Below are 22,684 nucleotides of genomic sequence, written 5' to 3' on the forward strand. Positions count from 1 at the left end.
CAGGACTGGAAGCAGCAATTTGAACAGCTGCGCCAGGAGACCAGCCAAATTAAACAAGACATTCATGCGGTGAGAATTGCTTCTTCGAATGTTAATGCCAATGTCAATGGATCAAATCGGATCCGATCGTATGTCGACGCTGTCAAAAGCGCGCCACCACCGACGCACTTTTTATCTAGTCATGGGTCGACGTCGACTAACCCCGCATCGCCTTCCGATCTCATCCAGGACCGCCAGATCGTCGTGAAACTGGGTGATTCCGACGGTATTAAACACTTCCGTACACAGACCCCTGCCGAGATCACGAAGCTAGCTGAGAGGGCACGTGTGAGAGCAGCAAAAGCCACGTATGGAGTGACAGTGGCATCAGCCAAGTTTGTCGCAGCCAGACAATTGAAGTCGGGGGATGTCTCGCTCAGTCTTCGTACCGCGAAGGAAGCAGAAATCATGCGATGCCACCGAACTACGTGGGTGAAGCACCTGTGGAAGGGATCGGAAGTGCGCTTGCCGAGCTGGGGGGTTGTTGTACATGATGTCAATGTACGGTCTCTCGGTATCAATTCGGCGGTAGGACTCGGAGAGCAAGGCCGGAAACAGAGTATCATAAAGCAGTTGCTTACTGAGAACCTGTTCAACTGGGGGGACACTGCCGAGATTACCCAGGTGTCATGGCTTGTCCTCCCAGAAGGCAAGAAATCCGGATCACTGATCGTTGAATTCAACTCACCACATACCGCCAACAATGCAATCGATAATGGAACACTCTGGGACTCGGAGGTGCTTACCACGGTCTTGTACGACCGGGCTGCGCGTATACGCCAATGTCACAACTGCCAGAAATACGGCCATATAGGAAACACCTGTTCCAACGAAACAAAGTGTGTCTTTTGCGCTGAGAAGCATCATTCTCGAGACTGCCAGCGTAAAAAGGATGCAACTCTCAGTGAACGAAAGTGCGCCAATTGCGGGGGCGCACACAATGGATGGTCGAAACGGTGCCCCGATTTCATCAGAGAGATCGAGAGGGTGCAGGTTCTTGCGCAGGCGAGGGAGCGGCACCACCGGGTGCCGGCATACCTCTCGATGGCTGCCGAAAGGACGCCGGCAGCCACAACAGTGGGACCCGGGAGTTCAGGAGGTAGCGGCTCCTGGAGTTCCACCAAGGAAAGCTCCAGAAATGGAAGACAAAGCCTATCAAAGACATCGAATAAAACACCAAGCACAGGCCAACCGGCGAGTAGTAACGAAGGGCCAACATCACCGGAGGATACCGATATGCAGAGGACCCAGGAACCCCAGCCAGAGGACATACTGCCTACCTTCACAGTTGACAGCACTGAGGCAAGTGCAATTGGAGAGTCGATCCGCCAGTCGGCACAAAGGCCGGCAAGGGGAGTCGATCGATCAATCCACACACCGGTAGAGACACGCTCTGAACCTCCAAGGCGCAGAGCACCTAGCCGGGCGTCGACATCATCGTCAACGACGACCAGGAGCAAGGGCCTCATTAGGACAATGCTCAACACATCGAAACGACCTAGGGATGAGGCATATATTCTCGAAGACCAAGAAGCAGTAATGCCAGGTACGCCATCGTCATCGGCACCGGCCGCATCGGCTAGTGAATACCAGCCATCGGTACTATCCCTTACCAGCGGGAACGCACGTCGACCAGCTAGCAAGCATAGGGCTGCCGGCAAAGAGAACGCCACCATCTTCAAAACCAACATGGCAACACATACACCGGGCCCACGGGGTAAGAATAAACGCACCCTCGACGACCAGGTCAACCTCACAATGTCAGCTCCCTCGGTGAAGTTCACCAATAGAGCCGGCATGCAGGAAGAGAGAAGAACGCGCCAATTCACCAAGAAGCATACCGAAGAACACCCCACTTTTAATGAATAATACACCCTTAACCATCATCCAATACAACACGCACCGCTCGCGAGATGTCGTCATGGCGGACTTCCTGGCGAAGCCGCAAGTCGCGAAGGCGGATATCATTGTAGTGCAAGAACCATGGGAGAACCCATACAATGACACGACATACCACCCATTGAAACAGACACACGAGCTTCTCTTCCCGTCTAGTTCAGAGACGGGAAGCAGAGCACGGGTGTGTATATATATTTCAAAGAGAATCGGTACCAACTGGACGCACTACGCACACAGCGAGTTCTGCCAGGAAGTGAGAATTCAAACGGGAATTGGCGAGGTCTGCCTCTTCAACATATATAATGAATGCGGCACCACCGATACAGTGGAGCTTCTCAGCGAACTGCTAGGGGGCAACCAACGGCGGAGGAGCAGTCAGTATACTATGATTGTAGGGGATTTCAACCTCCACCACCCTGCCTGGGGAGGCATTGAGGCCACGCAGGATATAGGTGCTGACAGGCTTATTGAGCTCTGTGACGAAGCGGACCTTGACCTATGGCTGGAACCCGGTACGATTACTAGGGACCAGAACGGAGAACAAACGACAATCGACCTGTTCTTCGGTACACCGGACCTCACCGAGAGACTAGTGGTATGCGAACTGGCCCTAGACTGCCATGCAGACTCAGATCATCTACCGATCCGTGTACTACTCGACATTGACACCGAACCGACTGTCGAGGTGAAGAGACGGCTCTGGAAGGCCATGGATACCGAGAAATTCGACATCTTTGTGGCCGACAATCTCCCAATGCTACCGCAATTAACAACCCCCCAACGAATCGACGAACCACCACGGCTGTCGACCCCCCGAAAAATCGACGATGCAGTGAACCACCTGATCGAAATCGTTCAGCGAGGTGTACAGGAATCGACACCATGGGCCAAACCAAGCCCGCATGCGAACCCATCCTGGACCAAGGAGTGCGGGGAGGCTGTCAAACACTCTCGCCGCATATTCCGTCAATACCTTGCGACACATAGCGAGGAGGACTGGGAGACATATAAACTGGCTAGGAATCAAAAGGGGAAGGTCATCAAGACCGCTCTCCGGCGGGGCTTCCGGAGTTTCATTGAAGAAGCCGTGGAGCAGGGCCCCCAGGGGCTATGGAGGGTGGCCAAATGGGCTAGGAACCGAGGCCAACAACAGCAAGGAAGCGCGATGCCGGCGTTAAAGAAAGCTGAAGGAGGGGTTGCAGAGACAGACGCGGAGAAAGTCAATCTACTCCGTAAAGTGTTCTTCCCGCAACCACCAGAAGCCGACCTCTCCGACATATATGTCAACCAAAGACAACAACAACAAGGCCACGCCTACCATCGAGAGCAGTTCCAACTACCACCGGTAAACGTCACCGAAGTGAGAGCTGCAATCAAGAAGGCGCCACCGAACAAAGCACCTGGGTACGATACGCTGCCGAACAAGTTATGGCGGGTGCTAGCGGAGCCAGGCTCACGATCAGAGAAGAGATTTGTTCCACTTCTCACTACCATCTTCGACGCGTGTGTCCGAATTGGACACAACCCCCAGCACTTTCAAACCTCCGTCACAGTGACACTACGAAAAGCCGGCCCACGAGACTACCGAGTCCCAAAATCATATAGGCCCGTCGCATTGTTAAACACACTCGGCAAGATCCTCGAAGCGATTGTTGCCACACGAATCGCATGGTGTGCGGAGGAACATAATCTGCTCCCAAAGACACACCTTGGGGGACGAAAGGGGGTGTCTGTCGACCACGCGATCCAGTTGATCTTAGGGAGAGTATACCAAGCATGGGGAGAAGGTAAGATAGCGAGCATGCTACTCCTAGATGTGGCTGGAGCATACGATATGGTATCTCACGAGAGATTGCTATATAACATGCAACAAATGGGACTCGGTGCGCTCACTCCATGGGTGCAGTCATTTCTCACCGGTAGGAGCACACGAATCAAGTTACCAAACGGCTATATGAGCGAAGCCTTCCCTACACCGACCGGCATCCCGCAAGGATCGCCAATCTCGCCGATCCTATTCCTCCTTTTCAATGCACCGCTGGTGCGTACGTGCACACTCCAAGGACTGCACTACGGGGAGAGCGAGGCATATGGCTGGGTAGACGATGTATGCATTGTAGCTATCTCTAGGAGCTACGAGGAGAACGTGAAGGTCCTTGAAAAAGCGCTCCAGAAAGCAGACATATGGGCCAAGAAACATGCCGCCAAGTTCGCACCCGATAAATTCGAACTGATACACTTCTCCAACCCGACAAACATAAAAGCGAACCGATCGGCCCAGGATGAAGACGCAGTGCGATCAGTCCGGAACGCAGACACAGTGCAATCGGTCCAGAACGCAGACATAGTACAATCGGTCCAGAACGCAGACATAGTGCGATCTGCCTGGGACACGGATACAACTCAAACGACTCAAACGACTCAGTCGGCTCCCGAACAAGACATCTGGGAGGTGCCGGATGATCCATCAGGCCATGACGGCATGCCGATTATCATACCAGGAGACATACCAACTATCCTCGCACCCACAGAAACGGCCAAATACCTTGGAGTATGGCTCGACAAGCACCTCAATTTTACAACACACCGGAAGAAGATGCTAGCGAAGGGAGCGAGCAGCCTTGAGGCACTCCGAGGCATCTCAGGTTCCACATGGGGGTCATCATTGATTGCCATGCGGAAGGTATACCAGGCAGTCATCATTCCACAGATGCTATGGGGGCTGTCTGCATGGTACTGTCCAGCTGCTAGAGCCATGCCAAGGGGCGATCTCGACAAGCTCACTAACGAACTAACAAAAATCCAAAAACGTGCGGCAATCCTGATCAGTGGAGCTTTCCGCGGAACGGCGGGAGCGGCACTCGATATTGAATTATTCATCACCCCGATCAAATTACGAATACAACAAATCATAGAGGAAACAGCCATACGGATCCTCACAGGACCACAGTGGGCATGTCCACAAATTGCATACAAAGCCAGAAAACCAACGGAACAACGACTTGGAGGCTGGTCGCCACTCGAAGCGCTGGCATTGAAGAAGCCATTACGCCTACAACCGACAGAACAATGGGAAAGGAAACGTGCATTTGTCCTTGCACCATGGGAGACAAGGATCCCATGCTTCATTGAGAATCAAGAAGCTGCATTGGAAACCTATAACAACATTTACGAAGAAGCAGTTTGCGACAAGCAAGATAAAACCGCCATGATTTTCACAGATGGGAGCGGTTTTGCTGGGCACATTGGCGCATCAATGGCCAGTCTCCAGCACGGAGTGAAGTCTCAGAGGAAATATCTTGGCAAAGACTCCCAGTCCACAGTGTACGCTGCCGAGCTCAGCGGCATTGAAATGGTGCTCAAGGAAGCGGCAGGGGGGAATAACGAGGACACAATTCCAAACAACGGGGAAATTCCAAATAACGGGGAACAACAGGCTCGAGAAGTGGTCATTTTCTCTGACAGCCAAGCTGCCATCCAGGCAGTCCAAAACCCACAGCGACCGTCTGGCCAATACGTGCTCGCACTGATATATGATCACGTACGGGCCATCCGGTCACGGAACCAAAACCAGCAAAATCCAACGAATATCACTATCAGGTGGATCCCTGCACACGTTGGTGTGGACGGCAATGAATTTGCCGATGCGGAAGCGAAGAGCGCAGCGCTTCTTGGTGCGGGGATGGGAGTTGCGACCGGGAGCGGAACGGGTGAACCGATAATCCGCCTCGCCGCAGCTGCTAAGAGAGCGGTTCGCCAGCGAATCAGAGAGCGGTGGGAGAAGCAGTGGGAGCGGGAGACAACTTCCGCACCCACAAAGCGCTTGGTGCAGGCGCCGAACAAGAAGACGCTCCGTCTATACGAGGGACTGTCGAAGCCACAATGTGCAATTTTGATTCAAACGCGCACAATGAGGATCGGGCTTCGACACTTCTTGTTCAAAATCAAGGCAGCGGAGACAGACCGGTGTAGTTGTGACGAAGGTTCACAGACACCGAAGCATGTTCTAATGCAGTGTCCACGACACATCATTCCGCGCACGAAACTGTGGGAGCAGCTGTGGGCAGTTGGTATCAAGGAAATGGATTATGACAAGATCGTGTCAAACCCGCAGGCCATCCGCTACGTGGTCAACTTCATGCACCGAACAGGTCTCCTCCAGCAGTTTCAACATATGGGACTCGAGGACGACGACGACGACGAACGAACAGGCCTCGCGGCCATGGAGCTAGGTGTGGAAGACGATGGGTATTAGCCAATGACGATAAATGATGCTGTGAAACGAGAAACTCAGCCAGAGTCGACGAACATGCCAATCAACAACTGGCCAGGAGAAAAACACCATCAATTGAAACTGAGGCAGGGGAGGTTACAGAGGATGGAAGGGAAGAGTGAGAGTGAGAAGTGAGAGATGGAAGATGGAGGGTGCACTCCATGGCGATCGTTATATATTTCTTATGTATGGGTTTTTGGGATTACAGGGTTATTGGGATGGATCTACAGGAATGGGCTGATTCCACGCTCTTTACGATCAGCATCTGTATACTCTTGGGAGTGATCCCAACTCGGCGTTTGGCTTCGAGTTCTTGCTTCAGTTGGATGAAGCGCCTGCATAGTCATACGCAACTAGTTAGACTGCAACAGGTTAATTGAACTTTGATTGATTGATTGATTGATTGATCGAGAGCAGTTCCAGCTACCACCGGTAAATGACACCGAAGTAAGAGCTGCAATCAAGAAGGCGCCACCGAACAAAGCACCTGGATACGACGCACTGCCAAATAAGGTATGGCGTGCATTAGCGGAACCAGGTTCACGATCAGAGAAGAAATTTGTTCCACTCCTCACTGCTATCTTCGACGCATGTGTACAAACTGGACACAACCCCCAGCACTTTCAAACCTCCGTCACGGTGACACTACGAAAAGCCGGCCCACGAGACTACCGAGTCCCGAAGTCTTACCGACCGGTCGCACTTTTGAATACACTCGGTAAGATCCTCGAAGCAATTGTGGCCTCCCGAATCGCATGGCTTGTGGAGGAACACAATCTACTCCCAAAGACACACCTCGGGGGACGAAAGGGGGTATCCGTCGACCATGCAATCCAGTTGATCCTCGGGCGGGTACACCAGGCATGGGGAGAAGGTAAGATAGCGAGTATGCTACTCCTCGACGTGGCTGGTGCGTATGATATGGTATCTCACGAGAGATTGCTACACAATATGCAACAAATGGGACTCGGTACGCTCACTCCGTGGGTGCAGTCATTTCTCACTAGAAGAAGCACTCGAATCAAACTGCCAAACGGCTACCTAAGCGATGTATTCCCGACACCAACTGGCATCCCGCAGGGCTCACCGATATCGCCGATCCTATTCCTCCTTTTCAACGCTCCGCTGGTTCGTGCGTGCACCCTACAGGGACTACACTACGGGGAGAGCGAGGCATACGGATGGGTGGATGACGTTTGCATTCTCGCGGTATCGAACAGCTATGAGGAGAACGTCCGGGTTCTTGAAAAAGCACTACAAAAAGCGGCCATATGGGCCAGGAAACATGCAGCAAAATTTGCACCAGATAAATTCGAACTGATCCACTTCTCCAACCCGACAAATACGAACGTGAACCGATCGGTCCGGGACACGGACATATCCCCCCAAGACACGGATATCTGGGAGGTGCCGGATGACCCGTCAGGCCATGACGGCATGCCAGTCATAATACCAGGGGATCCGATACCAATCATTCTCGCACCTTCGGATACAGCCAAATACCTCGGTGTATGGCTTGACAAACACCTCAATTTTACAACCCACCGGAAGAAGATGCTAGCAAAAGGAGCCAGCAGCCTCGAGGCACTCCGCGGAATCTCAGGCTCCACATGGGGATCATCACTGATTGCTATGCGGAAGGTATACCAGGCAGTCATCATTCCACAGATGCTATGGGGGCTGTCTGCATGGTACTGCCCAGCTGCCAGAGCTATGCCAAAAGGCGATCTCGATAAACTCACCAACGAACTCACAAAAATCCAGAAACGTGCGGCAATTCTAATCAGTGGAGCTTTCCGCGGAACGGCGGGAGCAGCACTCGATATAGAGCTATTTATCACCCCTATCAAGCTACGACTACAGCAAGTCGTCGAAGAAACAGCCATAAGAATCCTCACCGGCCCACAGTGGGCATGTCCACAAACGGCAAAGGCGAAGAAAGCTAGGAAACCAAACCAAAGAAAGCTCGGAGGGTGGGCTCCGACCGAAGCAATTGCATGGAAGAAGCCGCTACGCCTACAGCTAGGAGAGCAATGGGAGGAAAAGCAAGCATTCGTTCTTGCACCATGGGAGACAAGGATCCCTTGCTTCATTGAGAACCAGGAGAATGCATTAAAAACCCACGATGATATCTGGGAAAAAGCGGTCTGTGACAAGGAAAATAAAGCCAGCATGGTTTACACAGATGGGAGCGGTTTCGCTGGCCATATTGGCGCATCAATGGCCAGTCTCCAGCACGGAGTGAAGTCTCAGAGGAAATATCTTGGCAAAGACTCCCAGTCCACAGTGTACGCTGCCGAGCTCAGCGGCATTGAAATGGTGCTTAAAGAAGCGGCAGGAGAAGATAACGAGGATACAATTCCAAACAACGGGGCAATTCCAAACAACGGGTCAATTTCAAATAACGGAGAACAACAGGCTCGAGAAGTGGTCATCTTCACAGACAGCCAAGCTGCCATCCAGGCAGTGCAAAACCCACAGCGACCATCTGGCCAGTACGTGCTTGGACTGATATACGAACACGTACGAGTCATCCGGTCGCGCAACGAAACCCAATCAAGACACCCAACGGACATCACCATCAGGTGGATCCCTGCACACGTTGGTGTGGACGGCAATGAATTTGCCGATGGAGAAGCAAAGAGTGCAGCGCTTCTTGGTGCGGGGATGGGAGTTGCGACCGGGGCGGATAATCCGATAATCCGTCTCGCCGCAGCTGCTAAGAGGGCGGTCCGCCAGCGAATCAGAGAGCGGTGGGAGAAACAGTGGGAGCGGGAGACAACTTCCGCACCCACGAAGCGCTTGGTGCAGGCGCCGAACAAGAAGACGCTTCGGTTATACGAAGGTTTGTCGAAGCCACAATGTGCAATTTTGATTCAAATGCGCACAATGAGGATCGGGCTTCGACACTTCTTGTTTAAAATCAAGGCAGCAGAGACAGATCGATGCAGCTGTGACGAGGGTTCACAGACACCGAAGCATGTTCTTATGCAGTGCCCACAACATATCATTCCGCGCACGAAACTGTGGGAGCAGCTGTGGGCGGTTGGTATCAAGGAAATGGATTACGACAAGATCATGTCAAACCCGCAGGCCATCCGCTACGTGGTCAACTTCATGCACCGAACAGGTCTCCTCCAGCAGTTTCAACATGTGGGACTCGAGGACGACGACGACGACGAACGAACAGGCCTCGCGGCCATGGAGCTAGGTGTGGAAGACGATGGGTATTAGCCAATGACGATAGATGATGCTGTGGAACGAGAAACTCAGCCAAAGTCGACAAACATGCCAATCAACAACTGGCCAGGAGAACGACACCATCAATTGAAACTGAGGCAGGGGGAGGTTGCAGAGGATGGAAAGGGAGAGTGAGAAGTGAGAAGTGAGAGGTGGAAGATGGAGGGTGCACTCCATGGCAGTCATTATATGTTTATTTCTTATGTATGGGTTTATGGGTTTATAGGTTTGTGGGTTTACGGGTTACAGGAATGGGCTGATTCCACACTCTTTACGATCAGCATCTGTATACTCTTGGGATGCACTATACTTGGTGATCCCAACTCGGCGTTTGGACTCGAGTTCTTGCTTCAGTTGGATGAAGCACCTGCATAGTCATACGCAACTAGTTAGACTGCAACAGGTTAATTGAACTTTGATTGATTGATTGATTGATTGATCATATATATTGGAGCGGTCAAAGTGATGCAGAAAATTTGATGGCCGATATATGTTTGCGATACCTTTTGATGGAGGATTTGGAAGACGACGAAGGCGACTCTGATGTTCAAGCCCTCTTAGAATACTCAGCAGTACATTGGACCGATCACGTGCGGAAGATGTCTTTGAAATTAGACCGAAAAGTGAACGATCGACTGCATCGAGTATATGATATGAGTGAAAAACGGGTTTCTTTGTGGTATCCTACCTTTTGGGAGGCAGTAATGCCATACACACACCGGCGATCAATGAATGCGCTCAACCTGGCAGCATTTAACGGCCATGACCAGGAGGTTGATTTTTGTTGGGTGCCTGGTTCTGCCTCAGGCAGCAGTCCCCACATGGGACAGATCCCCATAGTAGTAGATAGCCAGATAGCTCTCTCTCTCTCTCTCTCTCTTCTTCCTCTCCGTCCCTTTTGCTCCCAGTTGAATCTACTGCTCTGTTTCTCCATACCTGGATCACCACATCGTAGATTCTCCATCAATTTTCTACTTGCCACCATGAAACAGGATGTCAATACGAGGGACGATGCAGGAGCAAACCCCTTGATTTGGGCCTCACAAAACGGACACGGCCAAACCGTGCAGATACTGCTAGAGCGAGGAGCCGACGTCAACGCCCAGGGTGGACGTTACGGCAATGCCCTCCAGGCTGCTTGTTATGGAGGACACGACAAGATTGCACAGGTACTGCTAGAGCGAGGAGCCGACGTCAACGCCGAGGGTGGAGAGTACGGCAATGCGCTCCAGGGTGCTTGTTATGGAGGACACGACAAGATTGCACAGATACTGCTAGAGCGAGGAGCCGTTGTCAACGCCCAGGGTGGAGAGTACGGCAATGCCCTCCAGGGTGCTTGTGCTAGAGGACACGACAAGATTACACAGATAATGCTAGAGCGAGGAGCCGACGTCAACGCCGAGGGTGGACTTTACGGCAATGCCCTCCAGGCTGCCTGTGCTGGAGGACACGACAATATTGCCCAGATACTGCTAGAGCGAAAAGCCAATGTCAACGCGGAGGGTGGACCTTACGGCAATGCGCTCCAGGCTGCTTGTGATGGAGGACACGACAAGATTACACAGATACTCGGCCCAGCACGGCCCAACTCCCACCGGGGGAGTTGGGCCGCACTGGTCTAATGCAAAACTAGTCTAATGCAAAACTTCATCTACCCACCATTTTAAACATGACATTTAGCACCCTTCCCCTATAGTATCTATGGTGAATTTAATATTTACAGAATCGTCTGCTTCCGCACTTTCTTCTCCCGTATTAAGATCCCCTGGTTTTCACTTCTCCATTGAGAGAGCGGCTTCTGAAGTAGAAGCTGCAATCCACTTCTTTTTAGCTTGCTGGATTAATCTCTTCCTCTCTACGTTATCTCTCACTTTTATATGCCTTTTTGCATTTAAAGAGCTTAGAGGGCCACCCATATTAACCCTTCGCTTGGTTTTATTGGTATCCTTCCGGCGCTTTAGGTCTAAAGTGTTGATATTATCCTACGTATACTGAGCGCCCGCTTCCACTAAAGCAAGCCTACTAGCTAAAAATGGAGCCATTTGACGGCGTAGCTTGGGAGAAATAGAGTCAATCTTATCTCTAATATCGTCGATTTTTCTCTTGATTTTTTTAGCGTATTTCCGGAAGTCTCTAACGTCTTTTACCGGTGAATTTGGTATAGAGCTTAACTCCGGAGGGGGGGTATCACTATCCTATATCTCTAAAACTGGCTCTAGAAGATTAGGATCATTATTCCAGCCTAGCTTTTATAAAGCGAAATCGGTATTTATAGGATATATACCGCATTTTATAAAACTAGAGCGTATTATACGGCCTTAGAATGCTTGGAGACGAACGCTATGTATGCTCGTAAAAAAGTCCGATTTTTGCTTCACTAAACCACCCCACTATACTATATTATTATTATTCTTACGAAAATAATGTTTTAGCACCTAAAACGGCATATCGTTAAGCGGTTGATATATATACGTAGTATGTGGGATGAAATAATATAGAATTATCAAGTGGTCTTCACAGAATTTAATAAATTCAAAGGTAAGATAAGAACCATGATTATCTATAAGAAGAAGCCTAAAACCGCCCTTCGTATAGCGGTTTTTTATGCTTTATTCAAATGATTGGAGCCATTGAAAGGCTATAGTATTATCTGTCTAGCTATTAGCGGTAGGGTAATCTAATAATCGTTAGGAAGGTTGGTATTCCTATACCAATTCTCTATATAAAATTCACCCTTCACTAGAAACTAAGGTGGTATAACCTAGCTATCGGCAGCAATACATTTAATTGAAGTGAGAGATTCACTAGGGCCGCTAGTTCCAATACTAGATTAGCCACCTTTAGTTGAAATAACCATTCGTTGCTTACCCTCGCCGAGTTTAAAGCCGCTCTCGTCGAAATTGTAGATATTATTTGATTGAATTCTATAACGCTGAATCGTAGCACTAAGGCGAGTATACCAGGTAGTAAGATAGCTAGGGGTAACTACTTCCAACCGGTCTTTTTCTATAGGATTTTGCTTGATATAGGTGTATTTCTCAGGTAGTTGTTTAATAAAGCGATACGCCCAATTTTTACCGAGCTGCCGATCTGGATCATGGCGCCGAAGAATGTCAATTGCGCACTTATAGATTATGTTTGAGGTTGGTGGTGCATTTGCAGTATTTAAAGTATCAATCTAAAGCATTAATGCCTTCTCTTGATCTGGTTCTAGGGCTTTGTTGGGACCAATACGACTGCTTCGAGAAGTGCGACCGTGGATTCTACCCCTCAGGGTATAGTATGGAACGTCGAATTCCCGCGCCAATACTGAGAGAACAGGCTTCTTGCTTGCATGGTAGGCTTCAATAGCACTACTAAGGCGATCTTCCAAATTTTGAGAAGAAAAAGGCATTTTTGGGGTAGTAGAGAGAGTTGTAAAATGGTGGGTAGATGAAGTTTTGCATTAGACTAGTTTTTGCATTAGACCAGTGCGGCCCAACACCCGCTACTGGGTGTTGGGCCGTGCTGGGCCGAGTACTGCTAGAGAGAGGAGCCGATGTCAACGCCGAGGGTGGAGTTTACGGCAATGCCCTCCAGGCTGCTTGTGCTAGAGGACACGACAAGATTGCCCAGATACTGCTAGAGCGAGAAGCCAATGTCAACGCGGAGGGTGGAGTTTACGGCAATGCCCTCCAGGCTGCTTATGCTGGAGGATACGACAAGATTGCACAGATACTGCTAGAGCGAGGAGCCGATGTCAACGCCGAGGGTGGATAGTACGGCAATGCCCTCTAGGCTGTTCGTCAGAATGGATATCATTATATTGTGTAGATCGTCCAGAGATCACATTACGCTGATCAGTCGACTTACCACTGTCCCCCTTCCGAAAGACCTAAGGTTTCATCAAGCTTCCACATTACGTAGTTCAACGCAAGTTCCCATGATACTTCTATTTTTTATTATCCTTCTCCCTTAGTAGTGGCGCCATAATCCCTGCTCCGCGTACTGAGATACATTGTCTACGATCCATGATCCAGCCAGTTATACAATTTCGAAACAAAAAGCATACATTATAGAGAAATCTCCTCTTTTTTTTCCGTCCATTTACTTTTATATACTGCCTGCAATAGAAATCCTTTACTTTTGCGGCGTAAACGAGCTGTCTATTCGCCTACCCCAGCCCGGTCGGTATGGCCTCACTTATTCGATGTCATAGGTGCCCTGGAGGGTAGGTTATCACGTGTCGGAAAGACAATATCGTATTTTGCTCTTTTGGTAACGTAATATTCACAATTACTGGATATTATATATGACTGTAGGGTAAAAGCTGCGCGCTAATGTCTTGGCAGTGGGGCCGCAAAATAGAAAAGCAATGCCTGGGGCGGAAGCTGATTTCGCTAATGACTGTAATTTGATTGCGTGCTCTTCCTGCCACAGCGTTGCTGGCTGAAAGTAATTTAGCAGATAATATATTATAGCCTAATGGTAGGTTATAATATTTTATAGGGAAGTAGTATTAGATAAGCTATATATATTATATAATGTCTTATATAATATATATATAAATATGTATTTGGTTATACTTATCCTAAATAGGTAACTCAGATGGCGATGGTAAGATTGATTATTGTTATATATAGGAGTCTTTGCTTCTTATATAGTTCATTAGGAGGCAAATGATGAGATAATCTATGATATCTGTATTATCTCATTGTCTTATGGTATTAGAAAGGAAGTCATAATATAGTTTTTTACTATATGTAGGATATCTAGGGTTCTTCCTAGATAGAGCCAGTAATTTATATATGATCTCCTTCCTACCATAATAGAAATATACTATACTATTATATTATACACTATTATACACTATTATGCTAAGACTGGCGCATCATGCGGGTTTCTTCGGCACACCGGCCTCTTTGCTTTCTCGCGCTCTTCAGCCTGTCGTCGTGTAGGTGGTGTGACCCCTAGTAGAATAAAGATCTTGAATTTCCTTATGGTAATCTTCATATTATAGTCCAAATTTGGAAGACTTCCCACCAAAGGGGGGTGTTCGACTAATAAGACTTCGCCTACTAAATACGCATATGGTGGTGGCCACGCGCGTATCTGAGATTTGGCAAATCGATAAGATTACAGTTTGCGAGGCGGCGAAGGCGTTATGCTTGCAGCGATTTTGATACAGAAAGTGCATGCCATATCATAGTGATCTGGCAAAAGCACGTAATGCGTGCGTGAACCCCTGTAGTCTACATAGGTACCCGTTTTTAGATAAGGCTGCAGTCTCAGGCTTCATACTAGCCAGAGGCGGCTAGCGTTTCTCTTCACGTTTGCTCAGAGTCACGCTGGGCCTAATCAAGACACTACTAATCAGATTTTACCACGGCGCAAGACTAGAAGGCCATGCGAGATTTGTCTCTACAGAAAAGAGCCTGGGATTAAGAACTACGATTGGCTACCGCCGCATATACGTACAACCCTTCGCCGCTAATGCTGAGATCTTGGAATAGGGAGGCTATATCTCGACTCGCATTTGAGACAATCGGTGCTCTTAGGATTGTAGTGGAACAGCCATGCGTGGTAGCTTGAGCAAGTCATCAAAGCGCTCGGTCAAATGCGGTGAAAATGGAAAAGGGCAGCAGGAGATGGCGCGTACAAAGAAACGCTGATAAACTATAGAACCGGACTCTCGATTCTGCGGGATAGGAGATTTTTGCACCTTGGCTGGTCCGTTCTCTGCCGAGTGGCATGGGTGCGTAGTGACGTCAAGTATTGGAAATCGGCTGAGAACAATCTTGTAAGAGCGGGACGAAAAAATTATCGCTGGTAGACGGGGGGGGGGGGGATTAGGGAATGCACGGACATCAAAGCAAGTGGAGACAAATAAGCCAATAACATCTAATAAACATAATTTTTCCTTTGCTGCTAAGGTGGTGATCAATTAAATCATTAAACATATGATTTCCTCGATCATGCAAAACATTCACTAGGAAGGAACTATTGTCACCTTTGACATGCACATAAACGACCAGGACTAACACTACCGTCAACAGCTGTTGACTTCCTATTTACTCAACGTTTTTCGAGTTCGTTGTGTGCAATGGTCAACGCATGTCCAGGATCATCCAGCCTACCTGATTTCCACAATAACATTTCTCGAAGGGCATCCGTTTCCTCACTCTACTATGACAAGTGCTCAAACACGTTGAATCGGCCTCTAACGCCATCGAGAATGAGCGGCCTCTCAATTCTTCAACGCCGCCGCACTTAATTGCGTTTGCCTGTCTTGTTCTGGTCTAAAACCAGGCTGTTTTCCTGATCAACCTACGATATGCTGAGTTAGGGAGCTGCAGTTATCGCTCCTAGGATCATGCTCACGGCCTCTGGGAGCTCAATGTCCTCCAGGATGTAACGGATAAAAGATCCTTACAACTGGAATACCCAGAGCGGGCCATATCAATGATCTATCAATAGATCGACATCGATTCGATGTCGATCCGAGAGGGGTTCGTCAGGTGATATCAATGTCAGCACTATCATGTTGGTTTCCCTATAGTCAAGGACCCCCAAAGGATCCTTTGCATTCTGGCAAGAATTAGTCTTGGCACACTCTACAATACATTGTGTTCCCCTCTCAGTCATAGTATCTTACCCGGTTGACAGGCCTTACACCTGAAAACAGTATACCTTTACACAGGAACATGTTGTGACGGGTCGTGGAAGCGAGACAGATTGTTCCTGGGCTCTCTACCTTGGATCCTGGAGCCACACCCGTCCGTTCACGAGAGCGTTAATTACTTCGGGGAGCAATTGTTTTGCTGCCCGCAATTATTGCCTGCGTTTCAGATCCCACTTATTATCTCGAAGACCCACGTTCCTAGGATCATATCCGGCCCTAGGATCCATAGCATGGCTCCTAGGCACGCTCTTGGTCGCTCCCAGGAGTCAGACTCATAGTTCCCAGAGGACCTACAGCTCCTGGGAGTGAACTGGACAGCCCTGGGAACTAGAGTGTGTCCCCTGGGCTATCGGTGCCAGTGGATCAGTGGGGCCACCCACACGTTTTACATCTGGTCCTGGCCCCCTGAGTACGGATCACGGGGGCTCCCCGGAATTAACAAATCATTCCCAGAGGTGGGGTATTAGAAATATAGGAATGCAAGTCTAGATACTAGGAGCAACCAGGGCTAGGAATACTTTATATCTTTCCAGGAACTTGAAAAGAAGGTGTCAGAGATGGAGCATATATAGTAGGGACACACCGGAGATACTAGTTGAATCAATGAATCTCAGCCGTACCAGAGTATTTTAGGAGGTGATGCTAGGGCATGCAAACGAGCCGGGCTCTGCGGCTTTTATATAGGTAACGCTAGAGTCTATATCGGGTCGATGATTGGCTTCAGACTAAACATGCTTCTCAATCGCAACAACGAAACCAAAATGGTATCACCGAAAATACTATATGTATCAACAAGGGCCAGGAATGTTTAACACAATAAATGCCTACCCTTGAGTAAATTTCGAATCATCCTGCGCAGCAACCAGTCCTCTTCTCTTCTTGGAGATCCGTAACCCTACCGTGGGGTGCTTTGAGGCCCCTAAAGATCTAGAAACAGCGTCTCCTGGCCTGTATGGTTCGCTGTCCAAGCTAGACACACATCGAGTGACACGAAGCTAAGTATGTAATAAATCTGTGGAATCATGTCCAGGCAGGTCCCAGGCCTGGAGATGTGGGTCCGTAGTTGGGGAGCTGCGACCGCAAGGCCTTGGTTCTAGGCCCCGTGATCCAGAACAGTTGACTCAAGGCCAATTACCGACAGCCGTGGACGCAGGTCCACATTGGACGTACGTCCACGGCTCCTAGTCTAGGTGGGCTTTAGAGCTGTCAACTGGCGGCCACCCTGGCTTAGTGACCATAACGGTCCTCGGTCTTCTGACTACGGTCCATATGGGTCACAGGTATTTTGATCTAGATCTCAAGTGCATTATTCATCGCCTACCACCGAATCGAAGGCCACTGCGGGGACCCACCCTTCAGCTGATAAGCCAATGACACCAGCCCTCACTGGGACAGCATGGGTATCTGGGATCATATTCGATCCCAGAATCCATGGCATGGTTTCTAGGCACGCTCTTGGCCGCTCACAGGAGGAACGGTCATGGTCCCAGAGGACCTATAGCTCCCGGGGTGGACTGTATAGCTCCGGGGAATGAGAGGTGAGAGTGAACCGTCTATTGACATAGCTAAGCGCATCAATGAGGTCGAGGCTTCTATCGACATTGCTAAGCGAGCCATCCGAACTCGCAAACGCCTATGCTCGATATCTTTTCTGCTAGAAATCCATTGCCACCAAACCTACCATATCTCCCATGGCTACTTCAGAACTTCAGTACTCGGAGTTGATGCCTTAGGCCACCATGTAGTACCCCAGGCAGCAACCCCTCCATACGTTATCTCCTCAGTAATCATTTGGGGGTGGCCACCCTGACCTCTCACTAGGGTTACCTGGTCAATGCTCAGGGGGGTACCCCCATTTTAGCATACCAAGGCACTGTTTGGTTTTGAAATGTATGGTATGTTTGGTTACGTAATCTCGTTTTGGTATGAAATATGTGGTATCTATGTATAAGGGAATTCCAAAGGGATACATTCTTACTAGTTATTTACTAGTTATTTACTGATAAACAACTCTACATTTGATATATATATATCTCTATTATACACCCACCCCAATTACTTACCAACTATCGTTTCAATCTTTTTACTACCATGGCGAATTACCAATCCACCTGGTGGAAATACCGCAATCATCAAATTAGAGAGCTTATAGCTTCTAATCCTGAAGCTGAAGATATACCTACAGAGGAAGATGTTGAGCTCTTCAATGATCTTGATGATAAGATCCTACATGAGCGTAACAAGTACGAGGTATGTCTTCAAATTTACTAATTATTTACTAGTTATTTACTAATTAATTATTATTTTTGAATAGGGAACGGGAGACATCGAACCCACTCCTCTAACAGATGCGACGAATAACCCAATATCTGCTTCAGAAATTGAGTTTGTGCCACTTCTTCCAGAATATCCACGTACTCACCCAAATGGGTATGCATACGTGGTTAATCTCCGGCATCTATCTCTACATGAGAGGAAACATGCACTTAGGCTAGTAAGTTAGAGTATAATAATCAATATTATACTAGTTATTAACTAGTTTACTAGGTCCAGTACGCTAGTTGCGGTGACGGCCCAAAGAGTGACATTTACTGCTCTTTTCTTCAATGCCATGTTACTAAAAAAGCTTCAAACTGTTCTGGGGTGAAGTACTGTACTCACATTGACGACTGTCTCCGTAACCTCTGCCATACAGAGGTTAATGAAGAGCTTGTGGCGCGTATGTTCGCCATAAAAAGGGACGCTCGAGAGTCCCACCAATATGGTCAACGGCAACGTGAAGCGGTAGCGTATGTAACCTTTTTTACTAGTATTCTACTAGTATCTAACTACTATTTAGGTTCTACGATGCTCTTCGAAAGTCTTTTTTAGAGCGAAAAGCTTGTAAGGAAGCAAACGCCACCTGCAAGATGATCTACGGAAAATTCAGTCATAAGGTAAGTGAATATACTCTATTTTACTAGTATTTTACTACCTGTTTACTAATATAATTCTACTAATAGAGTATAACAGGTGACGATATGTCATTTGTTCGTTGCTCTAATTCCTTAGTGGATAACCGCGCAGATCACTACTTCACAAATATCTATCAAAAACGGTTTACGCTAGATATGGGCCTTCTTTTATCTCTTTTCGAAAAGGAGCAGCATGAAGATATCCCAGAAGCGTGTACTATTATCTACCAACCCAGAACCCGAGCCCCTCAATGCGGTATGTTTTAAAGATTTACTAGTATATTACTACTTACTAACTAGTTATAAAGATGTCTCGCACCCATTAGGACGCGGCGATATCATACCTAGTTTTCCAAAGTGTGTAGTCAAATTCCGTACCTTTATCCCAAAGGACATAGAGAAGCATCCATATGCTATCTTTTACTCTCGAGGGACACATAACCACCCACCGCCGCCACCTAGTAAGCCACCGCACCAACTTATGGAAGAGGTTTGGAACCTTTTTGCTCAGGGACAAATGTCAGATTCTACAGTTAGTAAGTTAATTTACTAGTATTTTACTACTATCTTACTAGTACTAATACTATCTATAGGCGGATTTCTTCGGGGTAAAGGGGCTCAGGAGCTCGCTGGGAACTACGGGGCTAAAACCCTCTCCGAACTACACCAAAGCTTTGCGAATAGAGAGCGATTCTCTGTGATTCTTGCAAAAAGGCGAGCAATTGACTATCCAGAGGGTAGACAATTAGACGGGGTTAAATACCAGATAGAGCACGATCCTGAAGTGAAGGTATGTTTTACTAGTATATTATTAGTACTATACTAATTATCTTTTAGCTCTATATACGCGAGGTCGTGGACAACGAGAAAGGTGTCTTTATATTTTGTGCGCTTGACGAACAGCTTCATATACTCGCTTCACTAGAGTCCTTTGAAGTTGACATGTCATACAAGCGAGTGAAAGGCATTTTTAACGAAGTTATCTTCGCCACCTTCGTCCCAGAGCATGGAAAAAGTAAGTTTTACTATTCTACTACTAGTAAAATACTAGTATTTTATACTAATATTCTTCTAGTCATCACCTTATTCCGAGTTTTTACAAATCAGGAGACTACAAAAGCGTACCATTTCATTTTTGCAATGGTATTTAACCTCATCGAGCGCTGTATAGGCAAAAAGGTGAAGTTCCACTATCTTCATGGTAGTGGAATAAAATCTATTGTTAGTGATATGTGCCCAAAACAGATGACAGGTAAGTACTAGACTCTTTACTACTATTTTACTAGTAACTTACTAGTATTAGGACTTGGAAAAATGCTCCAGGAGACTGACCGGGAGGTTAATGACCGAGATCTCGGCTGGAGATGGCATACTATGAACGTTCTTATCTTCTGTAAGATCCACTTCATGCGTACTATCAATAAATTAGTGCCAGCAAGCCGGGATCCAGATGATCTTTCGCATATTGAGGCCCGTAGTCGACTGATTGGCTTAATGGACTGCAAAAGTGTACCTGATTTTCGGAAATTAGCTATGCTTATCAAGGGTATAGTCAATTTACTAGTAAAATACTAATACTTTACTAATATCTATTTCTAGAACATACGCCTGAGCTTGAGGGATGTATACGCCATAAGCAGATCGATGTGATTGCAGCTGGTATTTGTAAAGCATGCTCACCAATGAAGCCTGAATTCTTTGACAATGCCCGGAAGCACACAAATGCAGTGGAGCAAAGCCACTATAAATCCTACCATATGGGTACACAGGACACGCTACTTTCTGCAGTCATGAAGTGAGTATATACTAATTATATACTAGTATACTACTATTTACTCACGATTACCTAGATCTAGGATCCTCGACAGAATCGATATGGATCAATACCATAACCGTGTTACTTTCGACATTAAGCACTCCTATCATGCAGATGATATGGAGTCACGGTTCAGAGCAAGTATACGTCGGGAGGGTACGTATATTTACTATAATTTACTAGTATTTAACTAATATATTCTAGAAAAAAAACGACGAAAACACCACGCTATTCAAGAAGATGATATAGCCCCCGAAGATGAGGAGCTTCATGAATTTAGCTCATCGGGTCACCATTCAATTACCCGCGCAAAGTCTAAACGAGGCCGTGGGGCAAGTCGTGGGGCCAGTCGTGGGGCAAGTAGCTCACGAGGTCGTTCAAAAAGCCGTGCAAAGTATATACTATTTTACTAGTATAATACTAGTTACTAACTATTTATAGGACACCTACCGTATCTAATCTTCGTCATACTACGTCAGTTAATGACAGCCAGGATGAGAACAATGAGAGTCTAGAAGATCAGAGGAAACGGCTTCGAAAATACAGAGAGGATCTGGAACAACAAGAGAGACAGCTAGCATTACGGGAACGGGCAAATGTGTAGTGAAGATAGGGTCATTTCATATATATTAATGTTTAATATCTTTAATTTACTAGTTTTATACTACTTATTTACTATAATATTTGAGGGGTAAATACCCTATTTTTGATTTTAAAGTGTAGAAATACTAGTAAAAAACTAGTAGAAACGCTAAGGTGGGTAGCACCACTATTCCTCCTCCTCTTCTTCTTCATCACCTTCCTCTGCTTCAGAACCAGTCGCAAACAGCTCAAAATTGTCACATCGGTCGGCATTAACTTCACGGCAACAACCTAATACTAGTTAATAAGTAGTAAAAATAAGTAGATCTCAATCATATCTTACCAGCACGATCATTTGCATCCTTGCATGGCTCACATGGAACTTGACCACCGCGTTCCTTTGCCACCTTGCGCATATTGGTGAGGTGAATCTGTTTTAGGTTAGAATACTAGTAAAAAAGTAGTAAATAATGTCAACTTACTGTTCCATCTGCCTTGCGAGGGAGCTGGGGCCTCACTTCTGCTTCAGCTGTAACCTTCGCATCGTACCCATCCCGAATCGCAATATAAAACTCTATTTTAGGTTAGAATACTAGTAAAAAAGTAGTATAAGTGTACCACATACCGACAGCATCATGCTCATCTTGCAAAGTGGGACGACCACTTTGACTCGCCAAGGTAATGTCACCATGCTTATCAGCATAATGCTTCCGCAGGTTGTTGGTCGAGGTCGCAGGAGTCTATATAAGAAATCAGTACTAGTTTTTTACTAGTATTTTAACAAAGAAATGAAAGAAATGTCAAAGAAACTCACATCTTTTGGGCACCCATCATAGCGACAGAAACGCTCGCCGAGGAACAGATCAATTTCTCCTTTGGCCTATCCTCTCTCAGTTCATGTTCATTTTATCAGTAGATAACCAGTATAATCACGTTTGGATCGTTAAGATCGGGGAGATCGAGCTCGGCCTTGGATCGCTGGGAGCAATACCATTGGTATGCAGTCTGTGTACAAACAACAACAGTCAGTTTCATTTCAAATTGGCTCATTTCCATCCCTTGCAGGGCATTTTCATCTCATCTTTCACACAGGAATACTCACATGCACAGAGTACTTCACCATGGTGGTAGTTATGCAGTGATATGTTGATTGGATTATGTAAGAAGAAAGCAGTAAAATACTAGTAAGGGCGTGGTAAGAGAGAAGTGGGTGGATGCCT

The 22,684-nt window shown here is 47.4% G+C and overlaps 4 protein-coding genes across 4 annotated transcripts; 3 read left to right on the forward strand and 1 right to left on the reverse strand.

Moving 5' to 3' along the window:
• Nucleotides 1-10,434: 10,434 nt before the first annotated feature.
• N7471_001875 (ankyrin repeat domain-containing protein) lies at nucleotides 10,435-11,073 on the forward strand (the record flags this gene model as incomplete). The annotated part of the gene is made up of 1 exon (XM_057274595.1): nucleotides 10,435-11,073. One exon carries the CDS (start codon nucleotides 10,435-10,437, stop codon nucleotides 11,071-11,073), a length of 639 nt encoding a protein of 212 aa, XP_057139233.1.
• A 1,810-nt stretch (nucleotides 11,074-12,883) lies between these two features.
• Nucleotides 12,884-13,210, forward strand: N7471_001876 (ankyrin repeat domain-containing protein; the record flags this gene model as incomplete). The annotated part of the gene is made up of 1 exon (XM_057274596.1): nucleotides 12,884-13,210. One exon carries the CDS (start codon nucleotides 12,884-12,886, stop codon nucleotides 13,208-13,210), a length of 327 nt encoding a protein of 108 aa, XP_057139234.1.
• A 4,993-nt stretch (nucleotides 13,211-18,203) lies between these two features.
• On the forward strand, nucleotides 18,204-21,486 carry N7471_001877 (uncharacterized protein; the record flags this gene model as incomplete). The annotated part of the gene is made up of 14 exons (XM_057274597.1): nucleotides 18,204-18,362; nucleotides 18,427-18,606; nucleotides 18,660-18,901; nucleotides 18,952-19,048; nucleotides 19,115-19,322; nucleotides 19,375-19,602; nucleotides 19,660-19,856; nucleotides 19,904-20,081; nucleotides 20,142-20,318; nucleotides 20,370-20,612; nucleotides 20,666-20,861; nucleotides 20,923-21,038; nucleotides 21,087-21,276; nucleotides 21,324-21,486. The coding sequence occupies 14 exons, from the start codon at nucleotides 18,204-18,206 to the stop codon at nucleotides 21,484-21,486; spliced, it is 2,574 nt and encodes an 857-aa protein (XP_057139235.1).
• Nucleotides 21,487-21,651: 165 nt separating this feature from the next.
• N7471_001878 (uncharacterized protein) lies at nucleotides 21,652-22,587 on the reverse strand (the record flags this gene model as incomplete). Its single annotated transcript, XM_057274598.1, has 7 exons — nucleotides 21,652-21,755; nucleotides 21,808-21,895; nucleotides 21,947-22,038; nucleotides 22,090-22,204; nucleotides 22,279-22,344; nucleotides 22,398-22,469; nucleotides 22,567-22,587. 7 exons carry the CDS (start codon nucleotides 22,585-22,587, stop codon nucleotides 21,652-21,654), a joined length of 558 nt encoding a protein of 185 aa, XP_057139236.1.
• Nucleotides 22,588-22,684: the final 97 nt, after the last annotated feature.

This window comes from Penicillium samsonianum (assembly GCF_028829775.1).
Source record: "Penicillium samsonianum strain IBT 33392 chromosome Unknown utg000002l_segment0_segment0, whole genome shotgun sequence".
Taxonomy (NCBI): domain Eukaryota; kingdom Fungi; phylum Ascomycota; class Eurotiomycetes; order Eurotiales; family Aspergillaceae; genus Penicillium; species Penicillium samsonianum.